A 23,461-nucleotide genomic window follows, 5' to 3' on the forward strand; every position below is an offset into this window, starting at 1 on the left:
CATGTCTGCTGGCTTTGACTCTCCTCCCTACTAAGCTAAGTAAACCACGACTGACAGCTCTGCCTTGTGTTACGTTCATGTCATGTGACCAGAGTGACATCATCTCATGTCCTTTAGCATCCTCAGGTTAGCAAACTGTACCCGTACTGTATGTAAGTGATCACAGCAGCTTCCATGGGGGGCGCTGAGTTCATGTAATTAGAAACATACACTCAACGGCCACTTTATTAGGTACACCATGCTAGTAACGGGTAGGACCCCCTTTTGCCTTCAGAACTGCCTCAATTCTTTGTGGCATAGATTCAACAAGGTGCTGGAAGTATTCCTCAGAGATTTTGGTCCATATTGACATGATGGCATCGCACAGTTGCCGCAGATTTGTCGGCTGCACATCCATGATGCGAATCTCCCGTTCCACCACATCCCAAAGATGCTCTATTGGATTGAGATCTGGTGACTGTGGAGGCCATTTGAGTACAGTGACCTCATTGCCATGTTCAAGAAACCAGTCTGAGATAATTCCAGCTTTATGACATGGCGCATTATCCTGCTGAAAGTAGCCATCAGATGTTGGGTACATTGTGGTCATAAAGGGATGGACATGGTCAGCAACAATACTCAGGTAGGCTGTGGCGTTGCAACGATGCTCAATTGGTACCAAGGGGCCCAAAGAGTGCCAAGAAAATATTCCCCACACCATGACACCACCACCACCAGCCTGAACCGTTGATACACGGCAGGATGGATCCATGCTTTCATGTTGTTGACGCCAAATTCTGACCCTACCATCCGAATGTCGCAGCAGAAATCGAGACTCATCAGATCAGGCAACGTTTTTCCAATCTTCTACTGTCCAAGCTTCTACTGTCGATGAGCTTCTGCAAATTGTAGCCTCAGTTTCCTGTTCTTAGCTGAAAGGAGTGGCACCCGGTGTGGTCTTCTGCTGCTGTAGCCCATCTGCCTCAAAGTTCGACGTACTGTGCGTTCAGAGATGCTCTTCTGCCTACCTTGGATGTAACGGGTGGCGATTTGAGTCACTGTTGCCTTTCTATCAGCTCGAACCAGTCTGCCCATTCTCCTCTGGCATCAACAAGGCATTTCCGCCCACAGAACTGCCGCTCACTGGATGTTTTTTCTTTTTCGGACCATTCTCTGTAAACCAAAGAGATGGTTGTACGTGAAAATCCCAGTAGATCAGCAGTTTCTGAAATACTCAGACCAGCCCTTCTGGCACCAACAACCATGCCACGTTCAAAGGCACTCAAATCACCTTTCTTCCCCATACTGATGCTCGGTTTGAACTGCAGGAGATTGTCTTGACCATGTCTACATGCCTAAATGCGCTGAGTTGCCGCCATGTGATTGGCTGATTAGAAATTAAGTGTTAACGAGCAGTTGGACAGGTGTACCTAATAAAGTGGCCGGTGAGTGTACATGGGCTACATTTTGCAAATGTAAAGGGTACAAGTCATTTGATGAAATCACCCTGGTCACATGACATGACATACTAAGGATGCATAAGGCATGGGGAGGAGTCTATAGGAACCTGTCACTAGCTGTATATGTGAAAATGTGATGAGAGATACCCTTTAAACCTGCAGACCTAGCTCTATAGAATATAATCAATTACATAAATAGCAGGTTTTACATCTATTTAAAGGGGTTGGACACTAATAAGAAACTTTTCTAGGGTAGGAAAAGACTCTTCTAGGATGAACCACATTGTACTAACCTTGAGACTGTTTCTCTGCAGCCTGGGAACCCTGTGACTTGTTGTGACAGCCCACAACTTGCATACTTCCGGCAGATGAAAGGGGGCCATCCAGTCATTATCATCTTTATGTCCTCCTCTCTGATAACCACTATCGTGTCGCTGGTTACGGTGTCATACCAAGGACATCCACATGCTCCTCCAACCACTCATATGGTAGAAGACGTACATACAGTAATGACTGCACTTCCCCCTCCATCTGCCAGAGGCACTGGGACACATGACATCACAGGAAGTCCCAAGTAGCAGGTCAAAGTACCTCTGGGGACTGTTTGGAAACTTACCAGCATAAGAATGATATATATTTTTAATGTTTCTTTATTTCTGTGAGGTATAAGGGTAGGAAAAAAAGTCTGCCTCCATCCAAAAGCTGTGCCACAACTATCCCCAGGATGTATGCAGTATTGCAGCTCCAGATGGTGGTATAATAAGTCACACATGGATTTGGATTTAAAGGAAATCTACCATCAAAATTGAGCATGGAGAAACCATGCTGAAGGATTACTCCTCCCCCTCTGTGTGAGATAACAGCAGGCAGAGGGTGAGGGGGAAATGCTTAGAGAGACCTGCTCCTGCAAAATGTAACAGCATGTGAAGCAACGGCATGGGGCAGCTCAGCTAATGCCTCCCAGAACCCTGCTGGATCATTCACATAATTTTAATAGTTGATTTTAGAAGGAAGCTGGCCATGGATAACATATATAAGATGATTCCCACAGTCACGGTGCCTCCATCTATGAGTAACTGCTCCTGGTTTATCCAAGCTTCATTCTGATGGTAGAAGTTCTTCAGGATTAGTCAGATTTTAGGTCAAGAATGGCACATTTTCCTTTGTCTCTAACAGAGTCCTGTTTTTTTTTTTTCTTCTTCAGATGCTGGCATCTCCATCACCATCTGCATCGGGCCAGCTGTCCCAATTTGGGGCAAGTTTATACGGGCAACAAAGTAAGTGCGTTTGATCAAATAGATTGTCTGTCTGCCGCATTTACTATTAATTTATTCATTGGCAAAACAGAATAGGTTTTACATTGGAATCATTATGGTGATCACGTAATGGTGAATGTGGGACTTTCATTGTCCGGTTTAGCAGAAATATTTTTAATATCCGTTAACAATAGGATCCAGCAGGTAAGTGTGTGCCACGTGTGCCCGAAGTGCCCAAGCCCCACCAGCGCTAGACACATTAGGTGGATGTTCAAAGATAAATAGGTCTGGAACCATAACAAGTCCATGGCGAGAATATCTAAACAGAGGAGCATGTTATATATTGTGTGATCTGAAAGAAAAATGTTTTATTTATCGGACAGCCAACTTTAAAAATTTAGCTTTGGAAAACCTAAAATGGGAATGTTATTACATTGGGATGAAGTTTTCCTATATGTGTTATTTCTCTAGGTGCACTAGGCCTTCCAATGAGGGGGATGAGCAACAATACTCCTCAGTTAAACCGCAGCTTATCACAAGGCACTCAATTACCAAACCATGTAACGCCGACAACAGGGGTACCAACAATGTCACTTCATACGCCACCATCGCCAAGCAGGTAATTCAGACACTCATTTTAATGATTGATTTTACTTCTATGAATGGAAAGTGCTCTCTCTCCTCTTGTTTACAGTAGGGGTATTGTCATACCATTTAATCTAACTTTCCATTATATTACTGTATTCCAGCTAATACCCTTTCTGATCCGTTTCAGGGGTATCTTGCCGATGAATCCCAGGAATATGATGAACCACTCCCAAGTTGGTCAGGGCATTGGAATTCCCAGCAGGACAAATAACATGAGCAGTTCAGGTTTAGGTAGTCCAAACAGAAGCTCGCCCAGCATAATATGTATGCCAAAGCAACCATCATCCCGGCAACCTTTTACTGTGAACAGGTAAGGAGCTTCTTATACTACCTTTTGGGGCCTATGGAAGAAGCGCATATTTGCATCTTCCAGCATGTGATGCCTTCAGGTGGGACCTGTGGGATTTGGTCTAACCTGCTGGAAAACTCTGGCATGTAATTGTATAAGACTGGTCTCCTGACTGAATCTATGGCCTGCCTGAGAAGTATACTTTGTATTGTGCACTCTCTGCTCAAAGACAACAAGAATAGTTTGTCTATATATACAGTTATCTCTGCACTAGCCTTGCCCCCCAGACTCTAAGTAATAGTGGGACAGTGGAGGTGCTAACAGGTAATAAACAGGTGCCTAACCTGTACCAATATATAAAAAGGGATTGAAGTTAAAACACCTAGCGAGAATATTTTCTCAATAACTTCATGGGCTGCTAGCACTGATCGCGGGTGTTAACCCACACATTGCGGCCGGCAAGGCTGCCGGCAGCTTCAAAAAGAGATAGTTGCTCCCAATGATGTCATCGTGGATCATCATTGGCGATCGGTTGCCATGATGGCCTCGGGTCTTTGAAGACCCGAGGCTGTCTGGATTGAATCCATTTAGTACTATGTGCTAATGTCACATTGTAATGTCGAAGGATGAAAATCCCCATATACTGCCATACAGCACTATGGCAGTATATGGTAGGATTAATCACACAAGTAGAAGTAAAAAAAAAAAAAAATTATAATTAAAAAAAATCCAAATCGCCCCCCTTTCCCTTGAACTGATAAAAATAAACAGTATAAATCATAAACACATTATGTACTGCCACGTCTGATAATACCCGATGTATCAAAATATAAGTTTTTTCACTGCATTTAACCCTGTAATGGAAAATAGTGCCCGAATATGAAAATGGCACTTTTCTTGCCATTTTGAAAATTATTAAAAATTCATTAAAAAGTGATCAGAAGATAGTACTGTCCTAAAAATGCTAGCATTGAAAACTTCATCAAAAGTTGCAAAAAAATGACACCACCCACAGCTCCATACACCAAAGTATGAAAAAGTTTAAGTCCCAGAAGATGGCAAAATAAAAAAAAAAGTTTGGAGGTTTTAATCTTTGTAAATGTATGAAAATATTATAAAACCTAAACAAATTTGGTCTCCCAGTAATCGCATCGACCAAAAGAGTAAAGTAGACATGTCATTTGGGGCGCACAGTGAAAGCTGTAAAACCCTAGCCCACAAGTAAAGGTCTCAAATGCGATTTTTCACCAATTTCACTGCATTTGCATTTTTTTCCCGCTTCCCAGTGCACGGCATTGAAGAATAAATACCACCACTGTGAAGTGAAATTTGTTACGCAGAAAACAAGCTGTCACAGAGCTCTTTACGTGTAAAAAAAATAAGTTATAGATTTTTGAATGTGGGGAGTAAAAAATGGAAATGAAAAAACAAAAAAGGGTAAATACAACAAATTTAACCCCTTAACGACTTGGCCTTTTTTAGTTTTTTCACTTCCATTTTTCACTCCCCACCTTCAAAAATCTATAACTTTTTTATTTTTCCACATATAGAGCTCTGTGATGGCTCATTTTCTGCATAACAAATTCCACTTCGTAGTGACTGTATTTAATATTCCATGGTGTGTACTGGGAAGCGGGAAAAAAATTCCAAATGCAGTGAAAATGGTGAAAAAACACATTTGCGACGTTTTCTTGTGGGCTTGGATTTTACAGCTTTCACTGTGTGCCCCAAATGACATGTCTACTTTATTCTTTGGGTTGCTACGATCACAGGGATACCACATTTGTACAGGTTTTATAATGTTTTCATACATTTAAAAAAATTAAAACCTCCTGTACAAAAATTTTTTTTTTTGATTTTGCCATCTTCTGGCGCTAATAACTTTTTCATACTTTGGTGTACGGAGCTGTGAGTGGTGTCATTTTTTGCGACTTTTGATGGCGTTTTCATTGCTATAATTGTTAGGACTGTGCTAACTTTTGATCACTTTTTATTAATTTTTTTATATTTTCCAAAATGGCAAAAAAATGTCATTTTTGAATTTGGACGCTATTTTCCGTTACGGGGTTAAACGCAGTGAAAAACCGTTATTATATTTTGATAGATCGGACATTTTCGGACGCGATGATACCTAATGTGTTTATGATTTTTACTGTTTATTAATATTAATATCAGTTCTAGGGAAAGGGGGGTGATTTGAATTTTTAGGTTTTTTTAATATAATTTTTTTTTTTAAAACTTTTTTTTACTTTAACTATTTTTCAGACTCCCTAGGGTACTTTAACCCTGGGTTGTCTGATCGATCCTACCATATACTGCCATACTGCAGCTTCGGGCCTTCGTGAGACCCGATGCTGTCATGGCAACGGATCACCGCTCCCCGCCAAGATGGCGGTGCCCATGCAGCGCCATCTTTTTGAAGCCTCCGGCAGCATTGCCGGCGGCGATCGCGGTGAAAGCACCCGCGATCGGTGCTAGCACCGATCGCGGGTGTTACCGGTAAGCCTTTGCTGCAATATGCAGCAAAGACTTACCGGCTATGGAGAGGGCTCGGCCCGCGAGCCCTCTCCATGCACCGGGACCCGGCACGCGCCGTACTAGTTAAGGGGTTAATACTAAAAATTGTATTGCAACATGATTCCCTTGTATACTACATTCATCCTGTTTGTTTTGTACCCAGTGTATTTTCTAAACTTGGGTTGTCCTCTTTAATCACACAGCATGTCTGGGTTTGGAATGAACAGAAATCAGGCGTTTGGTTTGAACAATTCATTATCGAGTAATATTTTTAATGGAACAGGTGAGAGAATGTTTTTTTCTTTTTTTTTTTTGTTTTTTTACATCACAGTTCCCTGTAAATATACCATGTAGTATTCGGTTTGATACTTAGTATTATTGTAAGGATAAATTGCTCTATATTTGGCTGTTTTCATTATGAAAGAAATTAGATTTACTTGCCTTAATGCAGTGGCCCCCAGCTATACATCTTGATCTATAGATGCCAGACCTACAGCAATTGGCTTATTATGTGGCCAACTTTTGTTCTCCATAGCGTTGTCACCTATTTAAAGTGATAGATATGACATACAGTACAACATAGTAAAAAAATAGTAAACCCCTTGGCTTGCATCAAGATGGATGTTCCTCACTGCTCCAAGTGTGTTTATAGAAAGATAGATGTTGCACACTTCTTTATGCTCATAAGGTATCATCAGGTATTATCCAGGTGTCCTTTCTTCCCATTATGAGAGTTTCCATATTGTAGTCCTCTAATGACTTGTTATAAGTCTATAGACTACAAGTTTGGACATTGACCACTTTCATATACTATTATAATGCAGCACAATTATAATTTCAAGTGAACAAATATGTTAAGGAATAGCTATTGTAATTTATTTGCGTTAAGTCAGTCTATTCCCTGGCACTTCAGAAATGATGTATAACACTTAAATAAAATCTGAGTAAAAGCATTGTGCAAATATATCAGAGGGCACATCAGAGCTTAAAGGGTAATTCTTATTTGAATATACTTGTATGACAAGAGAAGCCACTAGATGGCACATATGTATATATCATTGGTCTCTGCTTTATTGGTAGAGCCATGAATAAGCATGAGTTATGGTCTCCAGAACTTAGAACATGTAGCATCGTGCAACATGACAAGTATCTGATACTTTTCTTCATCACATCTTATTATTCGTGCATTTCATTAGTGTCTTTTTGTGTACAGGAAAGCAACATGATTTAATAAAATAAAGTAGCCCCTGAGGCTCTGCTTGCCATTGCTCAGCTGTCTTGACTGCTCTTGCTTATTGCCTTTTAGGACCCCTTTCTTCCTTTTGTATTTCAGACGGAAGTGAAAATGTGACGGGTTTGGACCTTTCAGATTTCCCTGCACTAGCTGATAGAAATCGAAGGGAAGGAAGTGGCAACCCTACTCCGTTAATAAACCCTTTGGCGGGAAGGGCTCCTTATGGTAAGGCTATAATTTATTTATTTTAAACTCCAACTCTCATTTCAGATAATGGCCATTGGAATAACTTTTACTACAGGGTTCATTCTGTTCTGTATTTGTTCAATTTCCTCTTCTTTCTCAAAGAAGGAGGTGTACACTTTCTTTACCATTGCCTAAAGCACAGTTCCCTTACATTCCCTGCTGCCAGTTTTAAACCCAATTGGTAGATAAGAAAATAAGTCCTAGTTATTCTTTGTGTAGCTTTTACTATTCTCTGCAGACATCATTGACAGTCTGTCACAATGTAAGAGAAATGATAGCATCTGTGATAGGGAACCTAATGAGAGGAAGATTTCTAACCATAATACTTCATTTGCTCGCTGATAGGTGCTGGATAAGGTTTCTCATTCAGATAGCCCTGATCAGAGAGTACACGGCTCCAGACTCGCTAAACTAATGTTTAGTACTTTACTTTGGAATTGTCCTCTGCTAAAGCTGAGCCAAGGGCACTCACAGCTCCTGTTCTTCAAGCCTTGTAATAAATCCTTCTTTCTGGTTATAAAGCATAGGAACAGTCCCGCTGTGGTTTATATGATGGGTATTGTAGTGCACATTGAGATTATACATAGAGTACCTTCAAATGTAGCTATTATTCAGCAACACTAAAACTTGTGATTGTTGTTGCCAAAACAAGGTGTCCTCTTTTCTTTCTTTTTTTTTATTTCTGAACCTTCTCAATGAACGTATTAATCTGTTCTGTATACTTCTCACTTGTTATTCATGGTCTTGTTTAGTCAGAGCTGTAGTCATGGTGTGGCTGGTTTTCATTTGTCTCTATCAGCTAAGTTCTTCTTGAGACTAGGTAGAGACTGGGTAGGATGAGCCCAGTATAGTCCATGTTCCAGCAATGAGTATTGGAAGATTTCTGCTCGGAAGCATGCAGAAGTCTGAAGCCCAAAACTTATTTGAGTTTTTCAATGCTAAAACTCTTAAAATGTGCAGGGGGGGTTCTGAAATAGATTTGTATAGGAAGGCCAATTTTTCTACAGAAATCCTAGCAGAAAAATCTGTGCCAAGTTTCGATGTGTGAACATACCCTTATATTGTGGACCTTGTGGAGTTTACAGTAGAGTCTTAAACTATTTTACCTGTATGTACTTTGTGGTATTATTTCATATGTACATATTTAGTTCATATGTAATTTTTGTTTTATAAATATAAATTTTCTCTTCAGTCGGTATGGTGACAAAACCAGCAAGTGAGCAGTCCCAGGACTTCTCAATACACAACGAGGACTTCCCTGCATTACCAGGCTCCAGCTATAAGGATCCAACATCGAGCAATGACGACAATAAATCTGTACGTGGATGTTTTTATATTCCATTCTTTCTGAAGTTTTTTTCCTCATAGTTTTTAGTGCCAATATAAATGTATACATTAATGGCTTATACTTGTAGTATTACTGGTTAAAGAAAGAAGCCATTATATTTTTCATCTAAGTTGATAAAATATATTTTGCGGTGTCATTTTACTTCGAAATTCCTAGTTTATTATGGTTTTAACAAATCCTTTGCAGTAAAAGAGGATGGTGAGCTGAAATGTTGCAGTGAGTGACTAAATGGGTCATCGCTGTTCCTTCTCCTTTGTTTATACATCTTGTATCTCGTCTCCGAAGACCATTCATCAACTATTTGCTCGTTTTCCTCATTATGCTGCAGTTTTGTGTCTGTGCTTTGCTACCTTACATCTTCTGAGCTCTGCCATGGGCAGTCAGCCATTACCAGGAGAGTTGTTTTCTAGAACTTTCTAGGTTTCTTGCTCTGTTTTTTGCTTTTACATATCTAACAATAAGAAAAACAACTAGACAAGTTGACCAGCAACAAAGTATATAAAAAGTGAAGGGTATCTTTTTTTTCTCCAAATTAATCACTATTTTTAATGATAAATTTAAGGGGAACCTACCATGAGGATCTACCATTAGAAGTAGATCTGATGGTAGATTCCTCCTGCCTGCCTCTGCCCTAGTCTGTAATTTAAAAAAATCCTGGAACCTTACCTAATTTGTCAAACTTTATTTTAGCAATATTTAAACTATCTGCAGAGTCTACTGAGGTATGGAGAAGCCTGACCAGGCACTAGGAGGTAAAGCTAATACACACCCCAGTAGCCTCTGCAGTTAATTTACATATTACTAAAAGTTTTTAATAGGATAGGTTGCAGGATTATTAAATTACAGATTAGGGCAGAGGAAGGCAGGAGACAACTACCATCAGATCTAATTCTGATAGTATATAACTCACGGTAGGTTTCCTTTTAAGCAGAAAATGACTAAATAGACTAAAAGCAATTTACATATTTTTTTTTTTTTTTTCAATAATGCTAGATACTGAAACCTAAGTGCTAGAACAAGCATAAATGGGATGTATTGATGGATTTTCATTATATTTTCTATGTACAGAATTTAAATACAACAGGTAAGACTGCCTCAAGTACAGATGGACCCAAATTTCCAGGCGACAAAAGTTCCACAACGCAAAATAATAACCAGCAAAAAAAAGGGATCCAAGTTTTACCCGACGGTAGGTTCTGTCTATCACTGTTACTCTTTATTTCATTTCTCTATCCAGTGAAATGTTTGATAGGATTGTAATTAACACTGCTCAAAAAATAAACACTAAAATATCACATCCAGCGATAATACCACATCAGCCTATATTACAAATCAAAACTGTGTCTTATGGCAGCGACCCAATTACTTGTTTATCCTTTGTTGGGTAAATGTGGGGCTTCATTGGCTATCTATAATGTATATGGCAAGCCTGTTAGAAGCTTTTCATTTTCTTGGATCATAATTTCCTGGTTTCTAGATTCTTAATGCGCTATCTGTGTAACCACATGGACTGCTGCTTGTCTCTCCTATCCAGGGCGAGTTACCAACATTCCTCAAGGCATGGTGACAGACCAGTTTGGCATGATTGGCTTGTTAACCTTCATCAGGGCAGCTGAGACAGATCCAGGGATGGTACATCTTGCATTAGGAAGTGACTTGACAACACTAGGCCTCAACCTCAACTCTCCTGAGTGAGTAGTTTTTGTTGGTTGCTCTTCTTTATAAAACACAATGAGCCTCATTTATTAAAACAGTTGTACAAAACTACTGTTGTCATTGTTCATGGCATGGGAAATTAAAACCAAGCTCTGATTGGTTGCCATGAGCAACGAGAACAATTTTGAAAATTGGAAAAAAACCATCTCTTTCCGACACCAACTTGTGCTCCATTGACTTTGATGGGGTTTTCGGATCAGCTAACCAAAGGGAACCTGTCACCAGGGACCTCATTTTTCACTAAAGACAGATTGTAAAAGCCCATGACACCTGCAGTGCAAAAATGCCTCTCCGCCTTTAATAAGCATTTGCATTACAATATAATTGTGTGTTATAACCTTTCACCCTGACAAAATCCTGGGGTAATTACAGGGGCTGGACATTGGTTAAGATGCATTTCAAAAAACATGTGACTTGTCTGTTACTCACTCCTCAGGTCTTGGCCCCCACCTTCGTGCTCCTGTACAGCTCCTCCCTCCTGCTCCTTCACAGAGTGCACAGCTTGGTGAGATGACATCAGTGGGGTAGGGACATGCTGTACAGGAGCACAAAGATGGAGGCAGCCTGCAGCTCAGACAAATCACATGTTGTTTTTGAAATGCATCCAAACCAAATCCCAGCATCTGTGACTACCCCAGGAATTTGTCAGGGTGCAAGAGTAAGTTATAACACACAATTATATTGTAATGCAAATACTTAGAAAAGGCAGATAGGCATGTTTGCACTGCAGGTGTCATGGGCTTTTACAATCTGTCTTTAGTGAAAAATTAGGTCCCTGAGGACAGGTTCCCTTAAATCCCTGAAACACAGAAGTCCCTATGCTGTGGAGCAGTTCAGGTAGACTTAAAATCTCTGTTCTGCTGATTGGCAAACATTAATAATAAATACATATTAATGACACAATGTCTATTGGGGCACAATCTCTTCTAATGAATGTGTTTTATGACTTGGTATCTGTAAATTAATTTTCTTTTAATAGGTCTTACAGTGGATTTTTTTTAATTTGTGTTATACTATTTTCAATTGGAGCAGGATATGCTGAGCTATAGATATAGTATTTCATTTAGTTATGATTTGCTGCAATATTTTCATGTAAAGTGCTTGGAGAACTTGTGTTCCCCACCCACACAGTGATTGACAGGTGTTTCTGGACAGAGAAATGTGCAGGGGAAGCTGTCGATCACTGTGTGGGCAGAAAGCGGACACAATATTTTCAGGCTTATGGACATTGTTTTTATTAGATTTTTTTTTTTTTTTTTTTTTTTTTGGTGCAAATTTTGAAGGACTTTACATCTAGTGGCTGTGATGTCATGTATGCACTGTTGTAATATCATAGGGAACTGCCTCTATCAACACTTCCATCAATGTATTTTATGGATGATTAATCACTTGTATCATGGCTTCCTATAAATTATTGTACCTTATAACTTATAAGCTAATGAATTGTTGCTGCGGCTCTATGTTGGCTGCACACACGTTCCTTGGTGACATCTTCGAAATTAGAAGTTTTCTACCCTTTTGATAACTGGGTTGGATGCTTGGTTTTATTTTTCTAATAGATTTTTATGGGTTTTAAGGAGCATGCCTAGTGTTTAGCTTTATAACAATCTGCAAAATGTACAAGGTGATTTCATGCTGTATTTGTTAAGCTACATTCACACGACTATAAGGGGGGTCGTGATCTAATAGTGGACAGATCATGGCCCCTATAGAGGTCTATGGCACCTGCTCACAGTGCGGTGAGCATAGTGTGTCACCCCAGCGTGACTGAGCCTAGGTGGCTGCTCCGTAGGGTATAGAGCATGCCCTGCTTGGCTTTATATGGAGGGCTGACGTGTGTTCTTCCCCTTCTCGCCACCAGGCCCCATGGAACACACGCTTAAGTGTATGCAGTCTTAGTTTTGTGTTTTGGCCTTTTTAGACACATACTGTATGTTCATCAGTGGTGGACATTTCTTAAGGGCTGTTATGTTTTGCACTTACTATGTATTCTTTACATTTTTAAACCCAGAAATCTTTATCCGAAATTTGCATCACCGTGGGCATCCTCACCTTGTCGACCACAAGATATTGGTATGCAATTATTATTTTATGTACTCTACATGTGAAATAACCATTTATTTCATATGTGTATGTATGTATATATATATATATATATTAATATATATTAATATGTTTTGTGAGCTGAAGAATGTTGTCCGCATTCTCATTCTCCTACCATCTAATTTCCTTTTTTGATCTTTCCTCTAGATTTTCATGTTCCCTCCGAATACTTAACGAACATTCACATTAGGGATAAGGTGAGTGCTGGGCTCTAGATTATTATTGCGTATTTCTTTCTGTTATAATGTTGAATGTCTGATGTCACTTTTACATTTCTAATTGGAGGTTAATTAAAATCTACCAGGCAAGATGGATGTTCCTGTGTGGGATAATTCTCTCTTCCATGGCAAAGCAAAGCTGTGCTTTATTCTTCTAAAATCAGGTTACTCTAAACGGCCTGAAAACTACAAAATAAAATGTCAGCCTTCAGCCATTAAAATAGTTTTCCAAACTTATCTGTAATATATGATTACTTCTGTGGTCAGTTAGAGAACTACAATTCAATTCCATCTGTTCCTAGTATTTATGCATACATGGTTGAAGTTGTCTCCAGTAGGTGATAGGAGCTATATAATAATTCTGAGGTCTGTTTTAGTGGTCTTTATGTTATCAGTGTCATCTGTCGCTGAGCTGTAAGTCCACAAAAAAGGTACATGCGTCTCTTTTTATCAGATCTGCAAAGATAAGACTGGCAAATGATGTTGGTAGCTTGTCCTAAACTTTTGAAAGGGTTTAGCAACTTCTCTGCAAATACTGATGGCATGGATGGCACTGTATGGCATTTGTTTTTCGCTTTTCCATAGACTTCTATGGGATGGCCTAAGCTGTAAACAAAGCAGGAATAGCACCTGCTGTGGGTTTTTTTTTTTTTTTTACCACTTTCACATGGATTCAAGGAAAAGTCATTGGTCCATTGAAATGAATGTGTTTGTACTAGGTTTATATATTTTCTGATTTAAATACTGCATGTTTTATATAATCATTATGCTTTCTTTTTCACAATTATAATGTTTTTTTATAGCTGGCTGCAATAAAACTTGGGCGATATGGAGAAGATCTACTTTTCTATCTTTATTACATGAATGGTGGAGATGTATTACAGCTTTTAGCGGCAGTAGAGCTGTATGTATATTTTAATATCCTCCTTTTTATGTGTGTAGGTCATTTAGTACAATTCCTATCAAAGTATAAACCTTTTTGGATTGTTTTAACTTTTGAAAAACACCTGTCTGTAACCTGTTGTTTTTGGCTCCCAATAACTGAAGGAATTAACTGTGTATGGGGTCCAACTGTGAAGTGAACTGGACCTTGGCCATATAGTCTTTTCCTGTGGTTTTTTTTTTTCACCCTTTTTTTAAGCGGTTGTATGGTGACAAAAAGTTAGCCACTATCCTGTGGATAGGAGCTAATGTGCTGATTGGTGGGGGTCTTGGTGATTAGACCCTCAGGGATCATGATAACGTGGGTCCATTGTACCCCTGATGAATAGGGCAACTGGCACATGCACAAACTGGATGCTCTATTCATCAGGGGTACAGTGTGTTGTTGCCCAACTGCCCCTTTCATTTTACTAGTAGTTGAAATGGGTCCCAAAATCCAGAACATTTCCCTAGATTGTATTTAACTGCATATGAAAAGTTAAACCTTTTTGTCATTTTAGTTTCAACAGAGACTGGAGATACCACAAAGAAGAGCGGGTATGGATAACCAGAGCACCTGGAATGGAACCAACTATGAAAACCAATACCTACGAGAGGGGAACATACTATTTCTTTGACTGTCTTAACTGGAGGAAAGTTGCAAAGGTATAGTACATCCCTTGTAGGCTATAGATTCATACAAACTCAGGTCATGTTTTAGTTCTGATGGATAAATAGTTGAGCATGGGATTCTTCTATTTAGTTTGGTCAAGTGATCTCAAGTAGCCACTACTCTGACATTTACAAGGAGGTCACCATCTTGGCCATCGATGGCTTCCATGATGAAACTGCTTGGACAGTACTACACAGGTTTTCCACAAGGATGTACAAACTGATATATAACAGCTACTGTTTAATATTCATGACAAACTGACTCAAGATAAATGACCATATGAATGTAGATCAAGGGAGGATGCCGAGAAGGATTATCACATTTTCATACCAACTGGCAGAGAAGGCTATTTCCGTACCTACTGATGTGTTATGAAACGAATGCATTATTGGGTGTGCAGAGGGAGGGTATCTAATGGTTTAGCTGGTATCTTATCACAGCATACAGAAAGTCCACCGGAAAAAGATAGTTTAACACTTTGTACGTGGTAGTCAGGTAAGGGATTTGAAGATAAAAAAAAAAGGGTTTTTTTTGTTTTTTTTCAGTTCTACAATAAATGAACTTGTAAGACAGGAAACAGTGTTTCATACAGGCTCTTTCACTAAAATAATTTCATAGTTGTATGATGTTTTCATTAAAACACTATTTTAAACATATGTATTCATTTATATGCTGCTTAAAGGGAACCTGTCACCAGGAGACCCATTTTTAGCACTCCCACCAGTCCCCACAAAGCATAGTACATACACTGCCAAAGTGTTTTTGTATTAAAAATTGGTTTTACAGAAAAAAAAGATATGTTATATTGTACATTTCATTAGCATCTGCTGTGTGACTAGGCAGTTGCCTTTTGGTAGGAGCTGGAAAGGAGCAGTCCCCCCCCCCCCCCCCCCACCCTTGGGGAACAGCTTCTCCATGTGACCTTTTCAAATATATGAAAACACCCATCACTTGGCTTAGCGACGCCCCCTGCTCCTCTACAGCCAATCCCGAGTGAGGGGAGTTATTCATATATTTGAAAAGGTCACATGTTTCCCAAGGGTGGTGGTGGGGGGGGAACTGCTCCTTTCCAGCCCCTCCCAAAAGGCAACTGCCTAGTCACACAGCAGAAGCTAATGAAAGGTACCATATAACATTTCTTTTTTTTCTGTAAAACCAATTTTTTATACAAAAACACTTTGGCAGTGTATGTACTATGCTCTGTGGGGACTGGGAGAGTGCTAAAAATGGGTCTCCTGGTGACAGGTTCCCTTTAAGATAATTTCTACGTTATTCTTAAATAAAATTGTAACAGTTTGATTTGGTGGTAGAACCAGTCTTACTTAAATGGCCGTCTATATGTCCACATTCTTGAGGATGGATGGATAGCGCTGGCTATATAATAATTTCTAGATTGAATATTATATTGACAAATAATATAATTTGGTATCTCTTTGGTGAACCCACTGTGCATTAGAAACAGGAAATGGAGATGAGAAAAAACGTGCAAGATTCAAGTGTCGAGGTCTTGTACACTTAAAGGTCATCAACCTCCAGGATGAAAGATTGTAGACCAAGAACGCTGACATACTGGGGTGCACCCCCTCTGGCAGGATCTGCTCTTCTTTAAACTTCCTATGCCCTTGTTTTTAAGAAAAAAAGGCTTTAAAGGGAACCTGTCACCAGGGACCTAATTTTCACTAAAGACAGGTTACAGAAGTCTATTAGAGCTGCATTGTAAATATGCCTTTCTGTTTTGCCAAAATCCTCTGTTAAAGGACATCTGCCACCAGGATAAAAGACTGTAAACCATGCACACTTGCATGCTGGTGCCTGCTCTTATTTAAGCTTCCTATGCCTTTGTCTTTAAGAAAACAGGTTTTTAAAATTATGCAAATCAGCCTGGAGGGCGCCAGGCTCCATAGGTGTTAATGGAGCCTGGAGCCCCCAGGCTCATTTGAATAATTTTAAAATATCTCAAAAACAAGTACATAGAGCAGATCATGCCAGAGGCGGCACACACTAGTATGTAAGTGTGATTGGTTTACAATCCTTAATCCTGGTGGTAGATGTCCTTTAAATCACAGGGATTGGACTTTGTTTTGTGACTTGTCTGTGCTGCAGACTGCTCAGCTCTTGGCCACCACCTTTGTGCTCCTGTACAGCTCCTCCCTCCTGCTTTAGAGGTCACAGCCTTGTGGGCTGACATCTGTGCTCCTGTACAGCTCCTCCTTCCCCCACTAAGGTGGTGGCTGAGCGCTAAGCAGTCTGCAGCACTGGAAATGTCATGTAATGTTTCTGAAATGCATCCAAACCAAAGCCCAACTCCAGAGGATTTTGTCAGGGTGCAAGGCAAGTTATAGCACACAATTATATTGTAATGCAAATGCTTAGAGAAGGCAGAAAGGTACATTTGCAGTGTAAGTGTATCGGGCTTCTGCAACCCTTCTTTAGAGAAAATGAGGTCTCTGGTGACAGGTTTCCTTTAAAAATATGCAAATGACACCTATGGATTGGATTCTGGAGCCCCTTAGGCTCATTGTAAGTGTGCTTGGTTTACAATCCTTGATCCTAGAGGTAATGTCCTTTAAAATGTGATACAAGCATAAGGGTGTACTCTCACCTCTCTACAACTTGTAATTGTGCATATCAATTTCTATATAGATCATTGGTGTAGTGCAGTGGTGGCGAACCTATGGCACGGGTGCCAGAGGTGGCACTCAGAGCCCTCTCTATGGGCACCTGCACCATCACACCAACGCAGAGTTTGCCAGACAGGACTCAAGGCCTCTTGAGGTCCCAGGCAGCTCAGGACCCTAGAAGGAAGCTACAATGATAATCAGAACTTCCTCTCCTTCTTTCTACTGTATCGGTGTCCTCAGTGGCCTATACAATTTAAACCTGTGACAGAGCAGGGAGTAATAAGTAACTGCTTAAATTGTTGCATTGGCACTTTGTGAAAAATACATGGGTTTTGGTTGTAGTTTGGGCACTCGGTGTCTAGAAGGTTTGCCATCACTGGTGTAGTGGGTCCACAAGCCGGCTGAATCGATCTGGTGATCCAGAATCCCTTGTTGTCAGGTATAAAAGTGGCGCAAATGGATGGATCAAATTGATTATAGGTGCTGGAAACCTGGGTTTCATATAACTTCTTTAATAAAATCGCACTACACTTTCATCTTCGGACTGAAGGCTTCATTCAATCTGAGGCCAAAACGTGTAGTGCAATATATTTTTATTTTATTAACGAAGTTACATTGTCCTTCAATTAAGTCACTCAATCCATTTGCGCCATCTATGTAAATGAAATAATCTCCCCTTAACATATAGTCTGATGGTGAAACCTTTGCAAATGATAATAACCAGTTGTCAATTTATTCATCCATTTCTAGTACTGAGCGGCCTAATGCAGAGTTTAAGAAAAGATGTTGCAGAATAGTTGTGGTATAGAGAATGCATTTCCTTGAAATGACATATAGGGAGAGCTGTTATATGTGAACATAGATGTTGTGTGGTACGGCTCTCACTTTCATGCAGTTTACAATCTGAATTCTAGCCATAGGGAAGTCACTATGCTAGACACGGCTAAATACTTTACCTTGGAATTATCTTGGTACAGTTTCCGCAGTTAGCTGCACAAATGCAATAAGCCTAATTATAGAGGAGCCGGATTCAGCGTAATAGAAGATAAATCATTTAATAAGGAAAACATTTTATTTTCATTTTGCATTGAATTTACGTAACCAAAAATGTCATATGGATTTAACTTTCTGCCCTTGAACAATTTGCATTATTAAGTTCTATGTAGTCAGTGGAGTTGAGGAGTCTGGCAAAGCTCCATGTTGGTCACATTAACGCATCAGTTTTCGGAGAGGGTAACTGGTGGTCTGAGGAGCATGGTACACCTCCTGATTTACAGCCAGTCATCTAACACTGCAGCTATACTTTATCAGTTCTATATGGCAAACCCCCATGGCAAAAAATGTATTGAAACGTATTGTATGTTATTGTGACAGAAGCCCTTACCTTGCCAACAAGCGCGGTAAAAGTATGGTATGGTTAACGCTGAACCTCTACTTTATTCTCTGGTTCAGTACGATCACAGGGATACTAAATTTATACTGGTTTTATTGTGTTTTAATAATACATTTTAAAAGAATTAAACTTTGTGTATGAAAAAATTTTAGTTTCTGCATATTCAGACGCAAAATTTTTTTTTTTTTCGTCGGTGTCTGGAGTTGTTTAAAGGGACTTTTTTTGTCAGATGGGCTGACCTTTTTATTTCTACCGTTTTGAGGACTGTACGACCTTTTTATCAGTTTAAATTTTATGTTGCAAAATGCAAAAAAGTGGTGTTTCGGACATTTGGGCTTTATTTTCCATTTTACAGGGTTCAACACCGGGAATAACCATTATTTTTTTTTTATACACCGGACATTTTGGTACGCTGCTATACTTTACATGTATGTGATTTACTTTGTTTATTTTTAGATCCGTTTTAGGGAGCTTTGAACTTTTTAGGATTTATTTAAATTTTTTTTACAATTTTTCAGACCCCTTAATAGTTACACCCTAGGATGTTTGATCCTGCCATATACTGCAATATGCAAATCGCACATTATAATGGATGCGTCTTTATATGACCCAAGGCTGGGGGATCGCTGCTCCCAGATGACAACATGGGGTGCGACTATTAATCCCTTAAGGACCTGGCTTTTTTTCCCATCTTTTCAATCCCCACCTTCAAAATCTATAACCTTTTTATTTACACGTAAAGAGCTGTGTGATGTCTTGTTTAACAAATTGCACTTCATAGTAATGGTATTTAATATTCCATGCTGTATACTGGGAAGTAGGGAAAACATTTCAAATGCAGTGAAAATTATGAAAAAAAAACGCATTTGTGGCGTTTTCTTGTGGGCTTGGATTTTACGGCTTTCACTGTACGCCCCCAAATGACAGGTCTACTTTATTCTTTGGGTCGGTACGATTAAGAGGATAAAAAATTTGTATGGGTTTTATAATGTTTTCATACATTTTACAAAAATGAAAACCTCCTGTACAAAAAATTTTTTGTTTGTTTTTGCCATCTTCTGGTGCTAATAACTTTTTTATACTTTGGTGTACGGAGCTATGGCTGGTGTCATTTTGTGTGACTTTTGATGATGTTTTCAATGCTACAATTTTTAGGACTGTGCCAGCTTTTTATCACTTTTTATAGAGTTTTTTCTATTTTCCAAATTGGCAAAAAAGTGCCATTTCTGGCGCTATATTCAGTTACTGGGTTAAACGCAGTGAAAAACTATTCTTATATTTTGATAGATCGACGTTTTCGGATGAGGCGATACCTAATGTGTTTATGATTTTTACTGTTTATTTATATCTGTTCTAGGGAAAGGGGGGAGTTTATTATTATTCACTTTTTTTACTTTTAAAATTTTTACTATTTTTCAGAACCTCTAGGACAGTGGTGGCGAACCTATGGCACCTTAGTGGCCATTTCTGTGGGCACTCAGGTCATTGCCCCAGGACAGAGTTCACCAAACAGGACCAAATCCACCAAATCTTCCTGCAGTCCCAGGCAACTAAAGAGATGCTGCTCTGCATGCTATTTTAAAGCAACACTTCATTGGCTGTTTGGAACTGTGGGAAAAATTAGGAAGTGTGGACTGAATTGCAATATCTCTGGTTGTCATCCTGCTGGTCCCACCATTCTTCCTGTACAGAGACCCTGGCGAGAAGCTATAATGAGAGTCTGAATTTGCCCTGCTTCAGGGTAAATACGTGGATTTTGTTTGTAGTTTGGGCACTCAATCTCTAAAAGGTTCGCCATCACTGCCCTAGGGTACTTTTAACCCTACTACAGTATGGCAGTATATTGGAATTTTCCTCCTCATTCATTACAATGTGCAAATCTAACATTGTACTGAAAGGGTTAAAAGACAGAGGCTGTCATAGCAAGGGATCGCCACTCCCGATGACATGGGGAGTGACGATCCACACCGCAGCCATGTTTTTTAAGCCGTTGTCGGCAATCTAGGAGATTACGTCCTCGATCAATGCTAGTACGTATCACGGGTGTTACTGGTAAGTCTTTGCTGCAACATGAAAATATTGTAAATTGTTTGGTAACTATTTTATTTTATTCCACGGGTTTTTACAGACGTGGTGATATCCAATATGTAGTGTTTTGTGGTGATTTTCACTTTTTTGTGTAAAATTTGATTTTTTAGAAGTGATGGGGCATTAGGGGATCTTTATTCATTTTATTTTTTTATTTATTTTTTTATTTACACTTTTGTAAAACTTTTTTTTTTTTTTTACCATTTCACTTTGTCCCAGGGTGGGACATGAACAAGTGATCATTTGATCACTTGTTCATTGTAATATACTGCAATACTAATGTATTTCAGCATATAGTCAGGCTGGAGGGGGGCACAATATCTCCTGATCTCTTGCACCTAGAAGCACATTGCTTAACTGAAAACTCACTGATGTGAATTAAAAAGCCAATGTAAGTTTGCCCATTTAAAGTTGTCAGAGAGACATTTTAATAAAGCGTTATATTAAAGAAGACATTTGTGTGAAATATACGTACTTTCTGGCATACAAGATGACTTTAAAATGCCTTAACTTCTTTTCAAAAGTCAGGGGTCATCTTATACTCTGGGTGAGGGGGGCACCTTTTTGAAGCAAGATTCAAAAAGGTGCCCCATGCACCAAACACCCATCTGTAACACCTCGGTGTAACACGATCGGTGCTGGCACTGATTGTGGGTGTTAACTCCTTCATCATCTTTGCCGGCGGCGTGTGGGTGCTGCCATCTTGGCCTCGCTCCCTGCTCCAATGTGGTGATAGTCGGGATTGCAGCATAGGGGCAGGGTAACTACAAAACTCGCCTGTCCCCGCTCCTCCAAAGCAGCGGCTGTTGTCGTCTTTACTTCTGTAAACGCCGGCTCTGAAGCCGGCAGACTTAATGACATCATCTTGCCGTCTTCAGAGCCGGTGCGCAAAGCAGTCATTCGCAGAAGGAGCTAGAAAAGGTGATTTTTAAAGTTTTTTTTTCTTGCAGCGGAACATGCATCTGGGGGGAGGGGCAGAGGTAGCTGGCTACATGCATCAGGGGAGGGGGAAATATGACTGCAATGGGGGGAGGCACTCTGGCAGTTGTAGGGGCTCTTAAATACTATAGGGGTGCACTGTAAATACTGTGGGTTCACGGTGGCTGCTATGGGGGGCACTCTAAAACAAAACACCACTTGGTGTCCAAAACACCACTTTTTCACTGTTTTGCAACAAATAATAAAAAATTTATAGAAAGTGATCAAAAGGCTGTACAGTCCTCAAAATGGTAGCAATGAAAATGTCATATCTCAAAAAAAATGTCACACAGTTCCATTCCCTGAAGCAGGGAAATTTTGGAAATATTTTCCTGTTGTTGAAAAGTTTAAAGAAGTCTTCTACATTTTTCTTCTGGATGGATGGATGATGTATAATAATTGGTACATGATTTCTGTAGTACAATTGTAACATTATGGATCAATCCTAAACACTCTAAACACGACATTTAAAATGAATTTTCTTTTTTGCTAGGAGTTCCATCTGGAATATGACAAGCTAGAAGAAAGGCCTCATCTGCCATCCACGTTCAATTACAATCCTGCTCAGCAAGCCTTCTAAAGACTTCCCTGTTCATGGGGTATGGCTGTCTCAGCACAATACTCACCATAACTGCAGAACTGATGTGGCTCAGGCATCCTGGTTTTAATTCCTTGAGGATCTGGCAATTGTCTCATGCAAAGGGATCATCACTTGAGGTCCTGCCTTACTAATTATGTGCTGCCCAACAACTAGAAATGTCATTTGTTTCCTTAGTTTGAGCAGGGTCTGGTTATTTTTTTTCTCTTTTGTTTTGTTTTCATTTTACGCCAGCAGACAGACTTAGGTCTGGACACAACACACACAGATAAGAACAGAATACTGACAGAGTTTACCACCTGGTTTCCAAATTGTACAAAGTGAGAGTGAGAGAGAGACGAAAAGAAAATTAGACAGCAAAGTTTGCTTTGTTCATTGTAGCACTATTTGGTAATAAAAGAAACACATGTTTGTGCATTTTTATGTGAAGATCCTTCTCGTATTTCATTTGGAAAGATGGGCAAGGTCAGCTTCCTTCATTTTACTTACCCTATGTTTTTTGAAAGGCAATTTTCTGCCAAGTTCGGCCCCTTCACGGCCAGAGGAGTATGTATTTCCTTGCAGTGCAAGGATCTACAGGCCCCTGTGGCAGGGAATGGGCAGACTAATCTGAGAAATCCACTCTTAAGGAGAAAGATATTGCCGCAACCTTTGGACAATTTCCAGAGTTGTGTATTACTGAGCTTCATCTTTCCAGAATGAGCAAAACACTGTCCAGTCTTTGTTACGATTTTGTAATAAATGTGTACATTTTTTTAAAATTTTTGGACATCACATGAATAAAGGTATGTATGTACGAATGTGTATATATTATATATATGACACCTATTTTGGAAATGTTTGCCCTGCGGTACCTCATTTTTAGGAGGTGTGCATGGATGCAATATATGAAAATGGGACATTCTGGAACTGCTGGTCAGGGGACTCCATTGTCGCCCTGTGCACTAAAGGGCCAGATTTTCAGCAGCCAAGGACATCCATACCCAAGTGAACGTGATGGGACTTAAAGAAGTGAACTGAGACAATTCACTCTGGCTGTTTGAACAGCAGCGTTTCATAGGAAGAAAAAAAAAAGATCAATCTTGTATTTTCTGACCACATAAAGGCTTCTTCTCTTTGTAATAAAGTAGAAAAGCTCTCCTCACTGCAGTGTTGACTTTGATTTGAGATTGTGA

At 39.6% G+C, this 23,461-nt stretch overlaps 1 protein-coding gene across 4 annotated transcripts in view; it reads left to right on the top strand.

Moving 5' to 3' along the window:
* The window catches only part of CNOT2 (CCR4-NOT transcription complex subunit 2), a 41,176-nt gene extending 17,746 nt beyond the window's left edge, over window positions 1–23,430 (top strand). For 3 of the 4 annotated variants that reach the window (XM_072146707.1, XM_072146706.1, XM_072146708.1), the window contains exons 3-15: window positions 2,644–2,716; window positions 3,167–3,314; window positions 3,471–3,653; window positions 6,353–6,432; window positions 7,456–7,608; window positions 8,822–8,946; window positions 10,046–10,166; window positions 10,512–10,668; window positions 12,705–12,766; window positions 12,944–12,993; window positions 13,818–13,918; window positions 14,457–14,601; window positions 22,182–23,430. In XM_072146707.1, the coding sequence (XP_072002808.1) occupies window positions 2,644–2,716; window positions 3,167–3,314; window positions 3,471–3,653; window positions 6,353–6,432; window positions 7,456–7,608; window positions 8,822–8,946; window positions 10,046–10,166; window positions 10,512–10,668; window positions 12,705–12,766; window positions 12,944–12,993; window positions 13,818–13,918; window positions 14,457–14,601; window positions 22,182–22,268 (1,485 nt within the window). In that variant the 3' untranslated portion in view covers window positions 22,269–23,430. The remainder of the gene's footprint in view (window positions 1–2,643; window positions 2,717–3,166; window positions 3,315–3,470; window positions 3,654–6,352; window positions 6,433–7,455; window positions 7,609–8,821; window positions 8,947–10,045; window positions 10,167–10,511; window positions 10,669–12,704; window positions 12,767–12,943; window positions 12,994–13,817; window positions 13,919–14,456; window positions 14,602–22,181) is intronic. The other variant, XM_072146709.1, reaches the window with a different exon arrangement.
* The last annotated feature ends 31 nt before the right edge of the window (window positions 23,431–23,461 follow it).

The sequence above is a fragment of the Engystomops pustulosus genome, chromosome 4, assembly GCF_040894005.1.
Source record: "Engystomops pustulosus chromosome 4, aEngPut4.maternal, whole genome shotgun sequence".
NCBI classification, from domain to species: Eukaryota; Metazoa; Chordata; class Amphibia; order Anura; family Leptodactylidae; genus Engystomops; species Engystomops pustulosus.